Raw genomic sequence first — 18,377 nt, 5'->3', positions numbered from 1 at the left:
AAAATCAAGGCCCTGCTTGTTTAGGATTTTGAGAACAATCCAAAACTGATTATTGGACTCAAATTTGCATTTGTTCTAGACTCACAGACAGGGCCTAAGTAGATGACCACAGATAGGCTCCATTTGTTTTGGACTTCGATAATTGATTTTGAGTCCAAGAATGCATTTGGACTCAAAATTGCATTTAATTTTGGAAATGATAATTGTGGAGGCAAAAATGGACTTGTATAAATCTGTACAAATCTGTCATTTTATGCCTCCACAGTTCATAGGGTTAGGATGATCCTATCGAGCTGATTTTTTAGGCACACCCTATCTATACGAGGGCCCATTAAATGAATGCTTTGGATCACCCAAACAATGTGGCCATAACTGTTATTTTAAGGTAGGGAGTAGATAAGTTATCTAAGGAGTACCTACTCTTTTCTCTTTTTACAAACCTAGCACCTCTATCCAGATTTCTAGGATTTTGTAAGGGCAGTGATAAATCAACCCCCTAATGCCTTAAGGCCCTGTTTGTTTAAAATTATGCCAACCGATTGTGAGTGGCAAACCAATTATGTTTGTTTAAAATTATGCCAACCGATTGTAAATGCCAAACCAATAATTGGTTTGCCACTCACAATCGATTGTAATAATCTTAAACAAATAGGGCCTTAAATCGACCTCCATATACGGGGGTCGATTTAAGATATAAGGCCATGTGTCTCTTCTTCTAAGTTTATGATCTTCCGTTTCACGAGCTGAGTTTTTCCTGAATCTGAACTTTGAATCTCTCTCTTTCTCTCTCAACGAGAGAAATATAGAAAGAAAATGCATGGCCGCCCTCGCAAATCTGCTAAACCTGAAGATGCTGCTTCAATTGCCAAAGCTTCTGCGAAGGCTGCTAACATACGCACCCTCCAAACCCTACTCCTTCACAATCACCATGAAAAAATGTAAGTTCTCTTCCTCCTCCAATCTTTTCAATAAAGATAATATTAGCTTGATAGGGTTTTTAACAGAATTAGGGTTTCTTGGGGCTTTGATATTTTCGCAGCTATGACAAAGAAGCCCTAGATATCAGCTCGAGGCTTATTGAAATCAATCCTGAAGTCTACACGGCTTGGAATTACAGAAAACTTGCGGTAGAATCCAATCTTCAGTCCATAACCGATGCTGATTCTGTCAAAGACCTACTCGATGAAGAACTCCGAGTTGTATGATATGTTAAACTGTATCAGAAAAATACCCTTTTTTTTTAATTCATTTTAGGAATTCAATTATCATGTTTCATGTATGAATTCTATTCTTTTTTTCTTTTATTTTTAATGTTGAAGGTGGAGAGTGCATTGAGACAGAATTTTAAGTCATATGGAGCTTGGCATCATCGGAAATGGGTTTTGAGCAAGGGATTCTCATCGATCGATAGGGAATTTAGGCTTCTGGACCAGTTTCAGAATGCCGATCCTCGGAATTTCCATGCGTGGAATTACAGGAGGTGATTGATATGCTTGTTTTATTGATTTGTTTAAATTTTAGGAGATTGTCAGTTGGAACTTTGTTAATTACATGCGAGTTTCAGATTTGTTGCAGCATTGAAGAATGTATCAGAAGAAGAAGAGTTAAAGTTCACTACTGATATGATTTGTGGAACTGAAAAAATGAGAGGATCTCTGAGTAATTATTCTGCATGGCATAATCGTAGGTATGGAGATCCTGACTGTGCTTATGTAGTACTTGAAATGTTGAGTAATGCGTGTTTCCTTCCATCCTAGATTCAAACATGTCAGTGTTGTTGTTACTGTTAATTTCTAGACCATGAATTCAACCATGTTTTGGGATTGAAAATTGGAGTTGAAACAGATTTACACTGTTGGGATCATAAACGTGTAAATGAAGGCATCAAATTTGTAATTGCAATCATACATTAGTTCATTTTGGTAGTTTTTAATCAAGAAAACTGCAAGGGAACTTGTAGAACTGGAACTTTCTTTAGCTTTGTTAAAAAATTTGGATGATGGATGCTAATTGAGCCACTTCTGAAGAACATTTGGATTTTAGTTCAAATACAAGAAATCAACAAATGAGATTGGGTTATGTTCTTTAATTGAAGAATGCTAGACTGACAGACACCCTTGCAAAAAAAAAAAAAAAAAACACGAGTAAAGGGCCCCCCATCGGTCAAAACCCATCTATGACCGTTATGATCGTGATTTTCTGTGCCATCCTAAATGGGTTTTGGCCAATGGGGTGCTCTTTAGTCCTTACCCTTTTTTGGCAAGGGCTCCTGCGAGTCTAGCATTCCTCTCTTTAATTTTGTTCTTCATTTGGCTCAGATGCACAGTCTGGTCATTTTACTCGAGCATGGTAGAAATTCTCTTTTGTAATGATTTTTCAGAGAATATTGCAGCACACTTAAAAACTTTCTGGATGCATTTATTTATGTTGAAGTTTGGGTGCATGTTTTACTTCTTTAACATTTTCTTTAGCTTGTTTTATATTTGTTTGGCAATATATCTGACTAAAGGTATATCTGCAGTGTACTTTTGTCTCATTTGCTGAGGCAAAATGCTCAGGGATTTGTTCCGAGGGAGAAAGTTTTAACGGAAGAGTATGACCTCATACACAATGCTATTTTCACAGATCCAGACGATCAAAGTGCATGGTTTTATCATCTTTGGCTACTGATTCAAACGGTTAATCAAGATGCTCCACTGCTGATTTCTTCCTGGCCTGTTCATGGTTCAGATCTGATTTTATCAAGTGCTGGGAACATGGATGGATGTGTACCTTCCCCATTCACAAATTTCAATTCGGAGTATTTTCTGCATTTAGGTCTCCCTCTCATTCTATATTTCAATCAAGCTGTTGACGGTGTAAACTCATCAACTGTAATTGTCAAATCCAAGTTTGATAAGAACGAACATCTTACTTGGAGGCCACTTCCAAAAAACAAATCCGGAAAAGCTCTTGCTTGGGTGACATATCTAAAAGTGCCTGATGTAAAATGCCATGATTTTAAACCTTATCCAGTTGAAGTTAGCATTGGACATACTCAAGGCATAATTTCCTCAAGTGGGTCCTACAGCAGTCCTTCTCAGTTTGGATTTATGATAAACCCACAGTATATTGATTTAGATAACACTGAAAGAGAATCGGGCATGGAGAAGGTTGTTTGGAACGATAACAATTTTTATACTACTGACAATATTCTTCATGACTTAAGTCCACCAGTGGGTTCTTTTGATCAACTAAGCATCGCTAAGGACCAGCAACAGACGGTTTCTAAGTGGCATCTAGAGACCTTAGCTGATGAGATTGATATATTCCGCCAGTTGTTGTCAGACATAGACTGGTTAGTCTGCTTCCATCATTTATTTCTTTTGAGACAGTTGGAATTACTTCCGAATCCATTGTCATCTTTATTTCTTCATTTGTATCTTACTATTATCATCTTTTATTTTATTTTTGCATTTTGTAGTAAATTAGGAAAGCTTACGCTGGCACGCTTATTAATAGCACATGATGCGATGATCTCATATGGGACGCTATCCACCCACAAGAGTATTCATTCTGATGAGGTTCTAGAACTCTTTGATGACTTGATGACGATGGACCCGGGACATTCCAGATATTACAAGGATGAGCATAGCTCAGTCCTGATGGAACAGGCAAATTTCTCAGTTTCTTTTCTATTATTTTCTAATGTTCATACTTGTCTTGGCATGCGATTTTCATGTCGCTTCTCTGTGACATTTCTGCTTTTGGGTTCTGTTATATAGATCTGTCAGTCTTATGTGGGTTACATTTTTTCCCTGAACGAACTTATGTTTAATTTTCTGAGATCAATGTTTTGCCTTTCTGAACTTTTATTCTTTAGAGTGTAGCTATATTATGTTTGTTGAATTTCAGTTTCAATCTCTTGCTATTATTTCCAAGAAACTTTGATGCTTTCCAAAATGTACGAATAGAACCATCTTGTGTTGTTAACGCATGCTTCCTCTCATTAATGTACACCTTTTAGTTGCTACTTGCACTTGGCATGCTATTAACGTTCTTTTAGCAGGTATTAAATTCATCAGGGTTAATGCAAATACCATGCCTCAATAGCCTCTGGAAAGGATCATCAGTTAATTCTGATCTAAATTTGGTCACAATTCTCAGTTCAAGTTCAAAGGTTTTATGCTTGGATGATTTAATTTTGAAAACCCATGCTCCCTTCTGCCAATATTCCTGAGGGCCCGGAGTGAATCTGCCCATTATTGTGCCAATCAGGAACTGAATGGAATTTGAAAGAACGGTCATTACACAACACTTGGAACTAGCCTCTGTAATTCAACATTTAATTTCAAGTGTGAAGCCTTTCACTTTACATCATTGTTCAATCCCTAACATTGTTCGAAATTGGTTTGTTTGGGGTGGGGTTTGACTTAAACATTTGTAAGGTAATGGAATTTTTTTATCAGTTGCTGATTGTGGATACTAGTCTTGTCTTAGTTCGTAATGCTGTCTATGGCTAGGTCCTTAGTTGGGCTTATTCAGAATTCTCTACTTCTAATTCCTTGTTTTATTCCATTCTTCAATGCTTCCTCTCCCAGCAATATCCCCCATCACTGGACTTCCTTGTCCGTCTTTGATGGACATACGCACTCTGATTTTCCCTTTTCATCGACACAAGGCATGATTCTCCCTTCTTCCCTACTAAATATAGGAACTTCTCTTTCCCACTAAAGTTAATTTTACATTGCCTTATGGAAATATATCGTTATATAACGAAAGATGATTGCAAAAACCTCTACACTTGCATTGCCCATATCAACCTAGAATGGCTAGAGCTAGATGCATCTTGTAAGTTCTTTTCAACAACTTCTCAAAGAAGTTGTCATTTACAGAAGCAACTTGATCCATATGGATGTGAAAATTGATGACATGAATGTTAGGGGTCTACATTTACTTAGAAAGGAAGATGGTTAGGTTCCATGTTTGATCATTCTCAATCATGTTGGTTTTCTGTTTTGATTGTGTTAATGCATTACCACTTAAAAAAAAATCAATCTCAATCATGCATTTGGAAGTGAAGGTTGAGTGGCCAAAACCACTATTGTTAGAGGAAACAAATGTCAGAAGTGATCGAGAAGTGAAAGTCGAAGGTTGTAAAAATGAAAAAAAATCGGAAAGCGAAAAAGTGCTAAAATAGAAAGTATGCCGAAAGTGTTAACTCCTAAGTTTCTAATTTCCTAATGTCAAACTAACATTATCAAATCTAATTTCTCAAGTAAATCTCGAGTCATAGAAAACCAACGTAACTTTATGTACAATGATCATAAGAGTTGAGTTGTTGTCGGCATATGCAAATGCACTCCTCAAATTCAAAATGACTATTTAAAGTTTGAACTAACTGATTTCTTCTTTCTACTATTCCATCTCATTTCTTGCTTATCATAAGTTTTTATTTTTTGATGAAACAAGATTGATTTAGAATTTCTCCCTCAAATTTCTTCCTCTTCCACCTTCCCTCTTTCTCCTCTATTCTTTCTCTCTTCTTCTTCCCCTCCTTCTTCTTCTTCTCTTATTCTTTTATTTCTCTTCCCTTTCCTGCATCACTAGCCTGTGCTAGTCTAGCTCTCTTTGTAGATACTGTGATGTATGGTGTACTATGAAGCTCCTCAAGTGCTTCATTTCCTATGGAATCAGACCTCTTGATTCCATGATTAGATGTCATTTAGTAGGGGTGCCACCACTCTATTGCATGACTTTTATAAATTCTCCGCTACAATATAGGCACCGATGTCTCGTATTTGTCCATGTATTGGCATCTTCACAATATTTGTGTAGGTCCATAAAGGAGCAAGAATCTATTCTATTATTATTTTCCATCTTACATAATCATATCAAATGAAGTTAGATTATTAGCATCATTTTTTGTAGGGGAAATTCCAAAATCTTATATATCTAACAGGATGAGGAACAAAGAGAAAAAGACAAACGAAAGCTTGAAACAAAGCAAGAAACCAAGAAGAAAAGAAAAGAAGTAGAATAATTCTACATCCTATTTCTCCCTTCTTTCCTCCTTTTCCCTAACTCATAGAAAAGATTGCGTCATTTGAATTTGTCGCCCCTAAAACTTCAAATGTAGGGATCCTAATAGTACACCATGTAAAAAGATAGAAAAGAAAAGGGGATGATTTTTTTTCTGCCGTCTCTTCTCCCTATGTTGTCTATCTTTTTTGTTAATTTCAATTCTCCCATGTTTCCATCAAGGAATGATGCATAGGTGGAATGGTATGGCCTGGTCTCAGCTAGAAAAGATCAAGGAGGTGAAATGTGTGGCGAACAACGCTGAACTATATGTAAAACAGATGGGCCGACAGATCTGGGTTCAGATAGAGATCCATAAATTGTTCTTGTTGTGATAGACAAAACAGCAAAGTGCTTCTTGCCGTGACAGAAAACAGTAAATGCTTCTAACTGTGAGAGAAAACAGTTCGCAGCTTTGGTCTTCGATGAAAACAGTCAATGGTTCTGTTTTGTGGTGAAAACAGCAACAGTCGACATAAGGAATGTTCTTTGTTGAGTTCTGGACTGTGATGAAGAGGCAACAACAATCACAAGGGACTGTTCTTCTAGGTTCTGATCTGTGATAAAAAACGCATCCATTGACAGTAAGGGACTGGTCTTTGTATGAGTATAAAACAGTAAGCAGTTCAGATCTGTTCTATGGTAAAAACAGTTCTGAATTGTGTTGAAAACAGCAACAACATGACAGTATTTGGCACAACAGTTGAGGGATTGATTTTTGTGCAGCAAGCATGGTTAGGCACAACAACTAACAAGGCAAGATCTGCAGAAGGTTGCATATCAGTTGACAGCAGGGCAGCGAGAAACCACACACGGTCTCTCAATATGACTAGTTCATACTTCATACTCATCTGATAGAACTGAGCCTGCCCTTCCTCTTGCTTAATGTCTTCAAAATCCACTGGCTTATATTCATATTGAGAGACCTTCAGCTTCGCTCCTTGTTTGGTGTACCCAAACTCCACTGGTTCACACCCATCTAGAGAGGCTTCAGCCTGCCCTTCTCCCTCTTGTTTGAATTCGGGCTCTTGCTTCTGAATTCTATGGTCAAGTGGATTAGAATTAAACAATTCGTACCGCTTTCTGAAACGATCAAACCAACATGATACATGACTGGAACCTTAATCTTCACATTCTTGGAGAAAAGGCTTCATCTTCTTTTTTCTTATTTTTTTGGTGAGAGCCCAAGGATTCTTTGGTGAGATGCCAAAGAAACTCATGGTGTGAATTCTTGAGATAAGTTGAGCACTTCTTATTATTTGTCAATTGTTGTTTTTACTATTATTCTCTATTCTTTTTTTTGTCTTTTCCTAACAAACCACTTTCTCGGGAACCCCAAAACTCCATTAATCTCACTTAAAGCCTCTCTTGCATTATTTTCACCAATATTCTACCCAAAACTTCTTAAATACCCATTAATTTTTCCAACCTTAGAAACATCATTCAAACCCATTGATGCCCTGCAGCCTTCTCGGTTTTTCCCAAAACTAATTTTACACATTCCCGGCATCCTTTTGCCGTTTCATGACATATTTATGGATCCCCCAAACCTATCATAAACCTCCCAGAAATATTTCCCCAATCTAATCACTTATTTTAGGACCCAAACCCTTAATTTTCACCTATCCGTTTCTCTCGCATTCCCTACAACAAGAGTCTATACCATCCTGACATAAATCTACAACTTCCTTGCACACCTTTAAACTTATCCAAAAAAGCCCTCTCTGAGGTCTAGGATCTTCCTCATAGGAATATTGTTATTGTACGTGGGATTGAAATACATTAGTACATCAGATTTGGTATCAGAACGAAGTATTAGTTTTTGTTTTGATTGTCTTGCATCAAGCAGTTGAACGAGGTTTAGGGGCCACAATTTTTGTGGGTTCAGGGATTGTAATCATGTTGGGAGACATCTTGTCTCATGTCTTGCATTATATATTGTTCTCATGTTGAAAGTGTTCTTTGGCATAATTGGTGGGGATAAACCTCTCGCTCAAAATTTCCCTTCATATTCTCCTTACCTTGTTTTTTTATTGATCTCCCATCGTACCTTGTTTGCACAACTCTTCTAGTCGTTTCCACCAAATTGAGGCTTGATCTTTTGATTTGTCCTTGAAGTACTAGAACGTATCGTTTTTTTTTTTTTTGAATGGTAGCCAAAGATTTTATTAACAAAAGACCAAGATGGTCAAGAACAAAAGAAAATACGAAAAATATCAAATATCAATGATCACAAAAGAGACTACAATAAAGGCGGAAGAGCATCGAACAAAGCCAAGGATTCTTTAGAGACTCCTTCTCTAGCAAGCTTATCTGCCACCGAGTTAGCAGAGTGGCGCACATGAAGGAACTCAATATTAAAGGAGCCGGTTATGTCCTTCATCTCATCGAAGAATCTATCAAACCTCTATGGATGATTACTTGAACGTATGGTCTTTTATCAATTACTTCCAATTAAAGAAGTTTCTAGTTCTAGTGATCCAATCTAGAAAATTTTCAGGGTGTAACTTTCCGTGAAAATCAGCCAACATTGAGTTAAACTCCTTGATATCCACCTTTGGGAGCTCAAAGGGGCCTCTTCAATCCCCCCATGATCTAGAACATCATTTGAGGTCACATGCTGGTGGGAAGGGTTTTTTTTTCCTTCCTCCTTAGAGGTATTTTTTCCAGTAGCACATCATTGATTGCCAATACCACCTCCTGACAGGGTATTAGACTGCTCTTTCTAATCTTTAGCGTATGTAGGATTGCTTTCATTCCATTCTCAATTCAAGTCGCAAAGCCCTGGCATCATTCTATCCATTTGTACTATCAACCCATGTATTTTTCTCAACTAGTTGAATTTGAGTCATTCCACTGCACCATGCCCTCTTGCGCTCGTGTTTCTTGAACTTATTAAAAATGTGCTTAAAATCAATTAAAAATTCACTAATACTATTTTTAATGAAAGGACAACTCTTCTCTAATTTTCACTTCATATGAATCTGATGGCGCAATTGCTGATGTCACTCGACATCTTGGTGATACCATGATGACATCATCAGTTTTTGGCCCTTCTTTTGATTTCTTTTTACTTGTTGCTGATGAAGATTTTTGTGGTTGAGAATCGGTTTGTGCTGCATTAATTAGCCAGTTGAACTGGTCGAATTGTTTTTTTGGTATACTGGTGGAATCGTTCTTACTACCACTATTTGGGTTAACGTATTTCTTGTTTAGCTTGTTGGCCTACTTTCAGAAAATAGAGTTAGAATGGAACATACTGACAATGGACTCATAAATTTGAATTGGTTCACTTGAAATTCTCAACATATTGTTTGAGGCATTATTTAGAAACTTCCTGAGAAATCATCGACTTGAGCCTTGGCAAAGTTCTTGTCCAATTCCGAGTTTTCCCCTACGAAGTCAACGAAAAACTCCTTTGACTTTCCCGAGTTAATGAAAGATTGCGTTTTCATCAGAATCTGATTTTTAATCTCTGGCTTGCAGTTCCAACAATGGACTATTTCTTATGTGTGGACTGTCTTATTTTTCTTTATTCCTGAGGATTATATATTATCTGTGATTGTATCCATCAGAGCTACAAATAAACCTTGTTAAAATGATGCTAAAACATTCTCATTGGAATGATTTTGCAGGTGACTTCAGATAGACAAACATTGGTGAAGCACTGCTGGTACTATAGAGAGTTAAGCTCCTCGAGTTTCCATCAAAATGTCTGTTTACGTCTTAACAACTTATCGTTATCACGAATTGGCTTTGTCGAGCGTTTGTTGTGGGTTCAGATGCTAGATCTCAGCCAAAACGAGCTTCGATCAATTGAAGGTCATTTGCATATTATTATCTTAATTTTATTTGCTTAAATAGTTTTGTTTGGATATTCCTCTTTTATAAGAATCTGCAGTTTCTTTGTCTTACAGATTAATTTGCACAAATTTCTCAACTGTAAGTATTTTGTTTATAAGACCAACTTGTTATTAGAACTTGTTGTAATGAGAAACTTATCTAATGAAGTCAATTTATGAAATATCTTTTATTTGTAAGCCTCTGTCTACATAATCACAGTTCCCTTACCGGCTAATATTTGGCTAAGAATGAAATTCATAGTCAAATTAAACAGTATGCAGGTAATGTTAGTGATTTTGGTTTTTTCAAAATCATGTATTTTTCATGTTTTAGTGTTTTGGAAATTTGTTTTATCAAAAGCGTTTGGGAAAAGAAAATGTTTTCTTGGAAAGATTTGCTTTTACAAAAGAATGTAGAAGTGTAGTTGAAAAGATAGTCCCGTACCGAATAAGAAAGGAAAGAGAAGGGCTTATAAAGCACTACACTTCTCTAATACTTGTTGATTGCACATTGGGTTGAACCCATGGTTGGACCCGCGGGACGGTGCAACGCACCGTTCGCACAAGCGCGCGCGCGGCGTGGGCAATGGGCTATAGGGCGCATAGTGGCGCTTTATTGGCGCTTTTTTAGGCGCACTTTTCACTTCGCACGTACTCAACGTCGCGAGGAGTGATTGGAGCCTTTAATTTTTTCAGATTTGATCTGAACCGTTGGATCAAGATGAAGATGGACCGGTCGGATGGGTGGGCCAAATGGTTCGTAGGCCCATCAAGCCTAATGCCGAATGGTTCGGTTGGGTTGGGCTTCGGCTCGTGCCTAACGGTTGGCCCAACGGGCCCAGAACTCCAACAGTCAAGGAGTGTGATCAAATGGGTTGTGTCCCTTCCCCCAACGGTCAAGAGCCAAGGGGGTGCGATCTGCACCATAGATAATTGATCTAACGATGACGGGGTTGGAGAGAGGTTTTACTCAAACCAACAGTCACCTCTAAGATCGATCGGGACCGTTCAATATCAAATGGGTGCGATCTAACAGTCAGATTTCAATCATTCTGGAAAAGGTGCCCGTAGAGGTGTTTTACACACTGAAAAGACACCTGGTGGTTTGTAAAATGTGCAGAATTCGGTCATTTCAAGACATAATCGAATTACCAATTTCCTTCTGCTATTTTGACAGATTCTAAACACACTTCTACATTCTTACAAATTCCTCAAGTATTTCTACATACTGTTTTCTTTTGTTTTATTATTCTAGATACTGTTCTTCTGCAGAAACAGTATCTGGAAATTTCTCTAAGGCTTGAAATTTCTGAAGGGCATTTCGGGTTTGATTCCGCTAGTGCGAGGCGTCATCAAACGTTAGTAGGGCTTCCCTACTAGGCTTCATTGTATCTTGGAGGCAATTTGTGGATCCCCTTTGCACACTATTGGTGGGGGCGAATCTTGTCTTAAGGAAAGTGATATCACGCCTTGAAGCAACAGTCTTTAGTTTCTGTTTTCTATCACAAACAGTACCCTCAAATTTTCCAACAATCTTAAGACAAGATTTTACTACTGTTATTTCAATGGCTCTTTATTCGGTTTGTCAAATGACCCAAGACTTTGTCAAACTCGAACGTTTCGACAAAGGAAATTTCAAGCGCTGGCAGAAGAAGTTGCATTTCATTCTGACTTCGCTCAAATTGGCTCGTGTTCTGACAACTCCAAAGCCAGTACCAACTGAGAATGAGACTATGGCGCAGGCTCGTGCAAGGATGAAGTGGGAATAGGATGACTACATTTGCAAAGGGCACATCCTCAACGCTTTGTGAGATACACTGTTCGATATTTATCAAAGCATGGGATCGGCCAGCGAGATTTGGAATGCACTGGAAGCGAAGTACATGGCAGAAGACGCTAGTAGTAAGAAATTCACTGTGAGTCGGTTTTTAAATATTCATATGGTAGATGACAAGTCTGTCATAGACCAGTTGCATGAAATTCAACATATTGTGAGTCAAATTCATTTGCAAGGGATTCTACTTGATGATTCCTTCATAGTCTCTTCAATGATTGACAAACTTCCACCATCTTGGAAAGACTTTAGGAAAAGTCTGAAACACAAGAAAGAGGAAATGTCTCTTGAAGACTTGGCTCGATGCCTCAGGATTGAGGAAGAGTCAAGAATCAGAGACAAGAAAGAAGATGAACCTGTATCCTCTAAAATCAATTTGGTGGAAAATGTCAAGAATCCGAACCAACAAGGAAAAGGCAATCTGGCCATTACAAGAGTGAGTGTCGGCTTCTTAAGGATAAGAAGTCGGGTGCACCAACAGACAAAGATAAGTTTGTGGCCATAATTTTTGAGGCAAATGTCCTTGAAGATGGCAATGATTGGTGGATTGACTCTGGTGCAACGAGGCATGTCTGTAAAGACAGGAACCTGTTTTCAACTTATGAAACAGTTGAAGATGGAAGCGTGTTATACATGGGAAATTCGTCGACAGTAGAAGTCAAAGGGAAAGGCAAGGTGGAACTTGAGTTCACATCCGGCAAGCGACTCACTCTAACCGATGTCTACCATGTACCAGAAGTTAGAAAGAACTTAGTGTCTGGAAGCATTCTTAACAAGAATGGCTTCAAACTTGTATTTGAATCTGACAAGTTCGTTCTTTCTCAGGGGGGTACTTTTGTTGGGAAGGGATATATGTATGAAGGGATGTTCAAACTTAATATCAATAAAGTGAATTTCTTTGCTTATGTTTTGGATTCTTCTTTATCTTTATGGCATAATCGTTTAGGACATGTAAATCCTATGAAAATGAATGATATGGTTAAGTTAGCCTTAATTCCTAAATATGAAAATGACCTAGTAGATAGATGTAAAACATGCATGCAAACCAAGATAGTCACTAAGTCATTTCCTAAAGTAGATAGAACTTCTAATTTATTAGATTTAATACATAGTGATGTATGTGACATACATAGTGTTCCCACAAAGGGAGGTAAAAAGTACTTTGTTACATTTATTGATGATTATTGTAAGTACTGTTATGTATATCTACTTAATCATAAAGATGAGGTTTTAAAAAAATTTAAGATTTATAAAACAGAAGTCGAAAACCAATCTGAAACAAGCATTAAGTGTCTCAAATAAGATAGAGGTGGTGAATATCACTTTCCTCATTTCTGTGAATCAGTAGGCATAGTCCATGAAACTTCCGCCCCTTATACACCACAACAAAATAATGTAGCAGAAAGGAAGAATAGGACTCTTACTGAAATGATTAATTCTATGCTTGTTAATTCTGGTTTAAATAAGAGTTTTTGGGGTGAAGCCTTACTTACGGCTTGTCATATTTTAAATAGGGTACCTAGTAAGAAATCTAATATAACCCCTTATGAATTGTGGAAGAAAAGAAAACCAAACTTAAGTTACTTTAAAGTTTGGGGTTGTAGGGCTATAGTTAAAGTCCCTAAACCTAAGTTAAGAAAATTAGGTGAAAAAGGGAATTGAGTGTATCTTTTTGGGATATGCTAGTCGCAGTAAAGCCTATAGGTTCTTAGTTATAGAATCTAATGATTTCATAGAAGTCAATACCATTATCGAGTCTAGTGATGCTATTTTCTATGAAAATAGGTTCACTTCAATTCCTAAAGAAATTGAACCTACAACTTCTGTAGAACAACCTTTAGAATCACAAACAGAAGTTGGAGCCTTTAATTTTTTCAGATTTGATCTGGACCGTTGGATCAAGATGAAGATGGACCGGTCGGATGGGTGGGCCAAATGGTTTGTAGGCCCATCAAGCCTAATGCCGAATGGTTCGGTTGGGTTGGGCTTCGGCTCGTGCCTAACGGTCGGCCCAACGGGCCCAGAACTCCAACGGTCAAGGAGTGTGATCAAATGAGTTGTGTCCCTTCCCCCAACGGTCAAGAGCCAAGGGGGTGCGATCTGCACCATAGATAATTGATCTAACGATGACGGGGTTGGAGAGAGGTTTTACTCAAACCAACAGTCACCTCTAAGATCGATCGGGACCGTTCAATATCAAATGGGTGCGATCTAACAGTCAGATTTCAATCATTCTGGAAAAGGTGCCCGTAGAGGTGTTTTACACACTGAAAAGACACCTGGTGGTTTGTAAAATGTGCAGAATTCGGTCATTTCAAGACATAATCGAATTACCAATTTCCTTCTGCTATTTTGACAGATTCTAAACACACTTCTACATTCTTACAAATTCCTCAAGTATTTCTACATACTGTTTTCTTTTGTTTTATTATTCTAGATACTGTTCTCCCTGGTTCTTTGAGCTTCTTCCAAATTGTCACAACATGCTCTTCTCTACTCAAACGAACGCCAAATTGGTAGAGAGCATTATGTAACAAAGGACCTTGCAGGCATCATTTTCACCTTAAAGTTGAATAATTTGAGTCTGCAGTAATATGGGGCTTTGTTCATCTCAGAGCTGCATAGTCTACCCCAAGTGCATCTATGCCTACTTGTGTGTGTAGTGTAAGCTCATAATTAGATCATTGAGTTACAAATGTGATGTAGTATATCCTCTTGTAAGGATTGAAAATCCAAGAGAAGAACCAAGGCATGCAAGAAAGACAATTGAAAATATTAAAGGCTACTCAAAGGAAAGGGAATCCATGTCTTACGAAATTAGGGCCCACTATGTTATTTTATTGGAGTCTGTTTAAGTTGTTTTAAGTTGATAGGGTCAATGCATTTTGTCTTTAAAGTTACAAGTTAAGTTAGGATGTGGCTCATCATCTTTTATTTCCTTTAAGTCGATAGTAAGTTATTCGACTTTTGAATAAAAGAGAGTCCACTTCACTATACATGCATTGTTCATGTCAGTATTTACTAGTATTGTATGTAGATAGTTTAAGGCCCTGTTCGTTTAAGATTATGACAACCAATTGTGAGTGCCAAACATATGATTGGAATTAAAATTACTTTTAAATTTGAGTCCAATAATCGGTTTAGCACTCACAATCAGTTGTCATAATCTTAAACGAACAGGGTGTTAGTGTTTTACTTTCATTAGGAGAAGGTTTAGAGTGGGTGTTATCATGACAGAGTTATAAATACCAATGTAAACCCACTTTGGGGTAGTTTTTTTGACGTAAGCAAGGTTTTGGGATTTTGTTGGTATTCAGCTTTGCTGTGTACATCTAGCCCTTCCCAAACCCCGCTATGGCGGGAGCCTCGTACACTAACAGTTTCTCGACGTCATAATTGAGAGTTGGCAATATTGCCACACTATCACCAATTACTAGAAGAACAGTAATAGCACTATGAGTAATTACTAGGGTTGGTTCGTGTATAGAGTTGAGGGAAAAATGAAAAAAGGGGTCCAAGAAACCAAAAAGGTAAAAAATCTTCCTTACAAGCATTTCAATAATAATGCATCCTTTTGTAGTAAACTTTTCACGTTGGATATTATTCTCAGCACTTAGGAGAGAACTAAGATTTACCTCATGATGATAGCTTTCAGCAACACATGCTGCTTATTTGTTTTGTTTAGTTTAGTTCCATGAATCCACGCAGTAAACTTTTCACGTTGGATATTATTCTCAGCACTTAGGAGAGAACTTAGATTTACCTCATGATGATAGCTTTCAGCAACAGGTGCTTCTTATTTGTTTTGTTTTGTTTAGTTCCATGAATCCACTCTTATTCTTACCGCTGTCTAGAAACCTTGTTGGGTAGGTTCCAGACTAGGAGGCTTTATTTAGGTGGCTAGTAAGTCAAGCCCACTCGCTGGAGTGGGAGGGGTTTTTAGAGATGGGAATTGAGAGGTGATCTTTTCTTATCTGGGACCTGTTGGAAGCTTATTCCATTGAGGGGGAAATCAGGGCTCTTCTTACTGGTTTGAGGATCTAGAAGAACCGCTTCAACGCACCCCTTATTGTTTGAGGAGTTTCATCTCATTTCCATTTCATTTCATGGGCTGAGCGGAGGAGTTCGGTCCGTGGAGATTAGCGTTATAAGTTGATGAAATAGTGGGCTGTTGCAAAGCCATGGATATATCTTTCTCTTGTGTTCCTCGATTGACCAACGAGTTAGTGGATTTATTGGCTAACGAGGGCAATCTCTGCCCTCTTTGTAGCTCTATTTTAGTAATTTGAGTTTTTTTTTTCTTAAAAAAAGAAAGAAAGAAAAAAAGTTGAGCCCACCGAAAAAAATGTGAAAAGCCAAAATCCCATCATTTAATTCAGCAACCGAGACAACTGTAGACTTCTATCGATTGTCTAGCTGTTCCATGCAAAATTTCGCTTTTGAGTAGGCATGAGACCTCCAAATCCCGTCATTTGAATCTCCGACGTTACAATGCTTTTCTTAATTTCCAACTCTTTACGAAATCTCACTTTTAAGATTCCCATGAAATTTTCCAGTTCATACTTTTCTCCACTTGTTGAATTCTTTCTGTAGAAAAGAAACATAAAAACTTGTTGGTCAGGCGAGTCCCAGAGTGAACTTGGTTTGGGCTATAATGGACAAGTCAGCTCTTGGTATGAAGTTTCGAACTTTGATTATGTGCTATGCTTATGCATTTTGAACTCTGATTATGTGCTGTGCATATGCTATAATTTATGTAGATTTGAATGAGTTGGAGGCCATGTACACAACGGATAACTAGTTTTATCCAGAACTTGTTATTAATTGTGTTACTTACCTTTTCTTCTTGTGAACTTCTATTGTCAATAATCAAAAGAGTTTCTATGATAAGATATTTTCGACATTCTGTTGGCTTATGGATGCCTTGGTGTCTTAAGCTTTCTGAATCATGAGTGATAAAATGTGTGTGATCATATGCTACTTCAATTTCATAGGAACTAATATTCGACAATTCACTGATTTTCCTTTCTTTTACCTAGGAGTGTTGCTTCAAACACTGGAGTGCAAACATTTGACAGCCTTCATGCTTTTCAGCTGTCTATGATTCTCATGTGATACATATAAGCAATGTGCCCTGAGATGGGTATTTTTCAGACATCATTCTGCTCTGCCCATCCAATTATTTCTGCTAATCTGTATAAATCCTGTTCACTTATGGGAAATATTCTCGCCTTGATTTCTTGATGAGCTGCACTTAATTAACTTTGACAGCTTGAAGATAATATAAACTTCTCTAATCATTTGCTTATTTGTAAGAACAGCATGCAAACTGCTCTGTTTTGCTGACTTAATTCGGCCTTTTTGACAGGCTTGGAGGCAATGCAACTCCTCACCAGTTTGAATCTAAGTGACAATAGAATCAGTAATTTCACTGCATTGGAGCCTTTGAGAATGATAAAGACACTAAGAGTATTGAATATCTCCTACAATGAGATTGGCGTGCACTCTATCGACACAACGAGGTATTTATGTTCATCTCCATTGTCTCACACAGTAGAAACCAACCTTAATTTCAAAGAATATGCGACTGATAACATCAAGGTGACAAATTGCTGGGAAGCCATACTGATTCTTAAAGACTTGTGTTTAACACAATTAGATATTGTGGGAAATGCAGTTAATGATGAGAATTTTAGAATGTTACTGGTGAAAGTTCTCCCCAGCCTTAACTGGCTCGACGACGTGCGAGTGCAATAATGTTCAAAAAATTTGCTAGACATTTTTTTCCTAATTTTTCTTACATTGAGCTGTATTATAGTACTTATTTGTAATTATATGATTGATTTATTAAATGGTACATGCCTCTTGCAAGGCGGTTGATTAACTTAGTATATTAAGCAAGTTAATCGCCGATTATTTGGTTCCCAGGAAAGGTCTTTCCAACCAGAAATGGCTTTTTTCCAAGAAATCTCTTTTCTTTCCATTACTTCCCGAAAAAAGAAAAAAAAATCTTTTTAGCTGTTTAATTCAATAAGCAAACAATTTTTTTGAAATGGAGTAATAAGCAAACATTTATTCTTTTCACTGCTAAACACCTTGTCTAACATAGGGGTGCTTGCCTATCGCACCTAGCTAATTTTCTTTTAAGCTCTGTTCACTTGCGTTCCCGGGAAAGCAAATCCCTGGAAAACAGCTTCTTTTTTCCTCGACAAGACCTTGACAAGACAAAATTCTAGTGTTCACTTGCTTTCTTGAGAAAGTAACAAGTCTATGTGGAAAATGTCAAATAATGACATGGAAATTGCCAAAAATGATTTGGAAATGTCTCTTTTCTCACAAGTGTGGGAAACCAAATCCCACTATTTTGGTCGGATTTGCTTTCTCGGGAAAACTAGTGAAAAAAGGTGGGCAAGCAGTTTCTCGGAAAACCTTTTCCTGCACAGTTCCTGCGCACGTGAACAGGCGCGGGAAACCTTTTCCTACACAGTTTCCCTGAATTTCTTTTCCTAATGCCACGTCAGATTCCTGGGAAACCTTTTCTTTTCCTTTCCCGGGAAAACAAGTGAACGGAGCTAAAAGGAAAAGTGTGGGCATATGACTTATCTTTAGAGTCTCCTGGCACAAAGGCAGTTGCACGGTTG

The 18,377-nt window shown here is 37.7% G+C and overlaps 1 protein-coding gene across 1 annotated transcript; it reads left to right on the top strand.

Moving 5' to 3' along the window:
- Positions 1 to 724: 724 nt before the first annotated feature.
- On the top strand, positions 725 to 17,668 carry RGTA1 (RAB geranylgeranyl transferase alpha subunit 1). Its single transcript, XM_077378001.1, has 8 exons — positions 725 to 938; positions 1,040 to 1,199; positions 1,320 to 1,480; positions 1,565 to 1,687; positions 2,522 to 3,337; positions 3,464 to 3,653; positions 9,696 to 9,882; positions 17,105 to 17,668. Exons 1-8 carry the CDS (start codon positions 814 to 816, stop codon positions 17,491 to 17,493), a joined length of 2,151 nt encoding a protein of 716 aa, XP_077234116.1. The 5' UTR covers positions 725 to 813; the 3' UTR covers positions 17,494 to 17,668.
- Positions 17,669 to 18,377: the final 709 nt, after the last annotated feature.

Source organism: Tasmannia lanceolata, unplaced genomic scaffold, assembly GCF_043159265.1.
Source record: "Tasmannia lanceolata isolate RefF3 unplaced genomic scaffold, GAP_Taslan_0.1 ptg000004l, whole genome shotgun sequence".
NCBI lineage: Eukaryota > Viridiplantae > Streptophyta > Magnoliopsida > Canellales > Winteraceae > Tasmannia > Tasmannia lanceolata.
This window is presented reverse-complemented; position numbering and strand designations above follow the sequence as displayed.

Bases quoted from the DNA above. Each gene is read 5' to 3' on its own strand.
- RGTA1 (XM_077378001.1), top strand. From the start codon at position 814: ATGCATGGCCGCCCTCGCAAATCTGCTAAACCTGAAGATGCTGCTTCA. The intron at 1,200-1,319 runs GTATGATATGTT...TTAATGTTGAAG, and splicing joins TCGATGAAGAACTCCGAGTT to GTGGAGAGTGCATTGAGACA. The intron at 3,654-9,695 runs GCAAATTTCTCA...ATGATTTTGCAG, and splicing joins GCTCAGTCCTGATGGAACAG to GTGACTTCAGATAGACAAAC.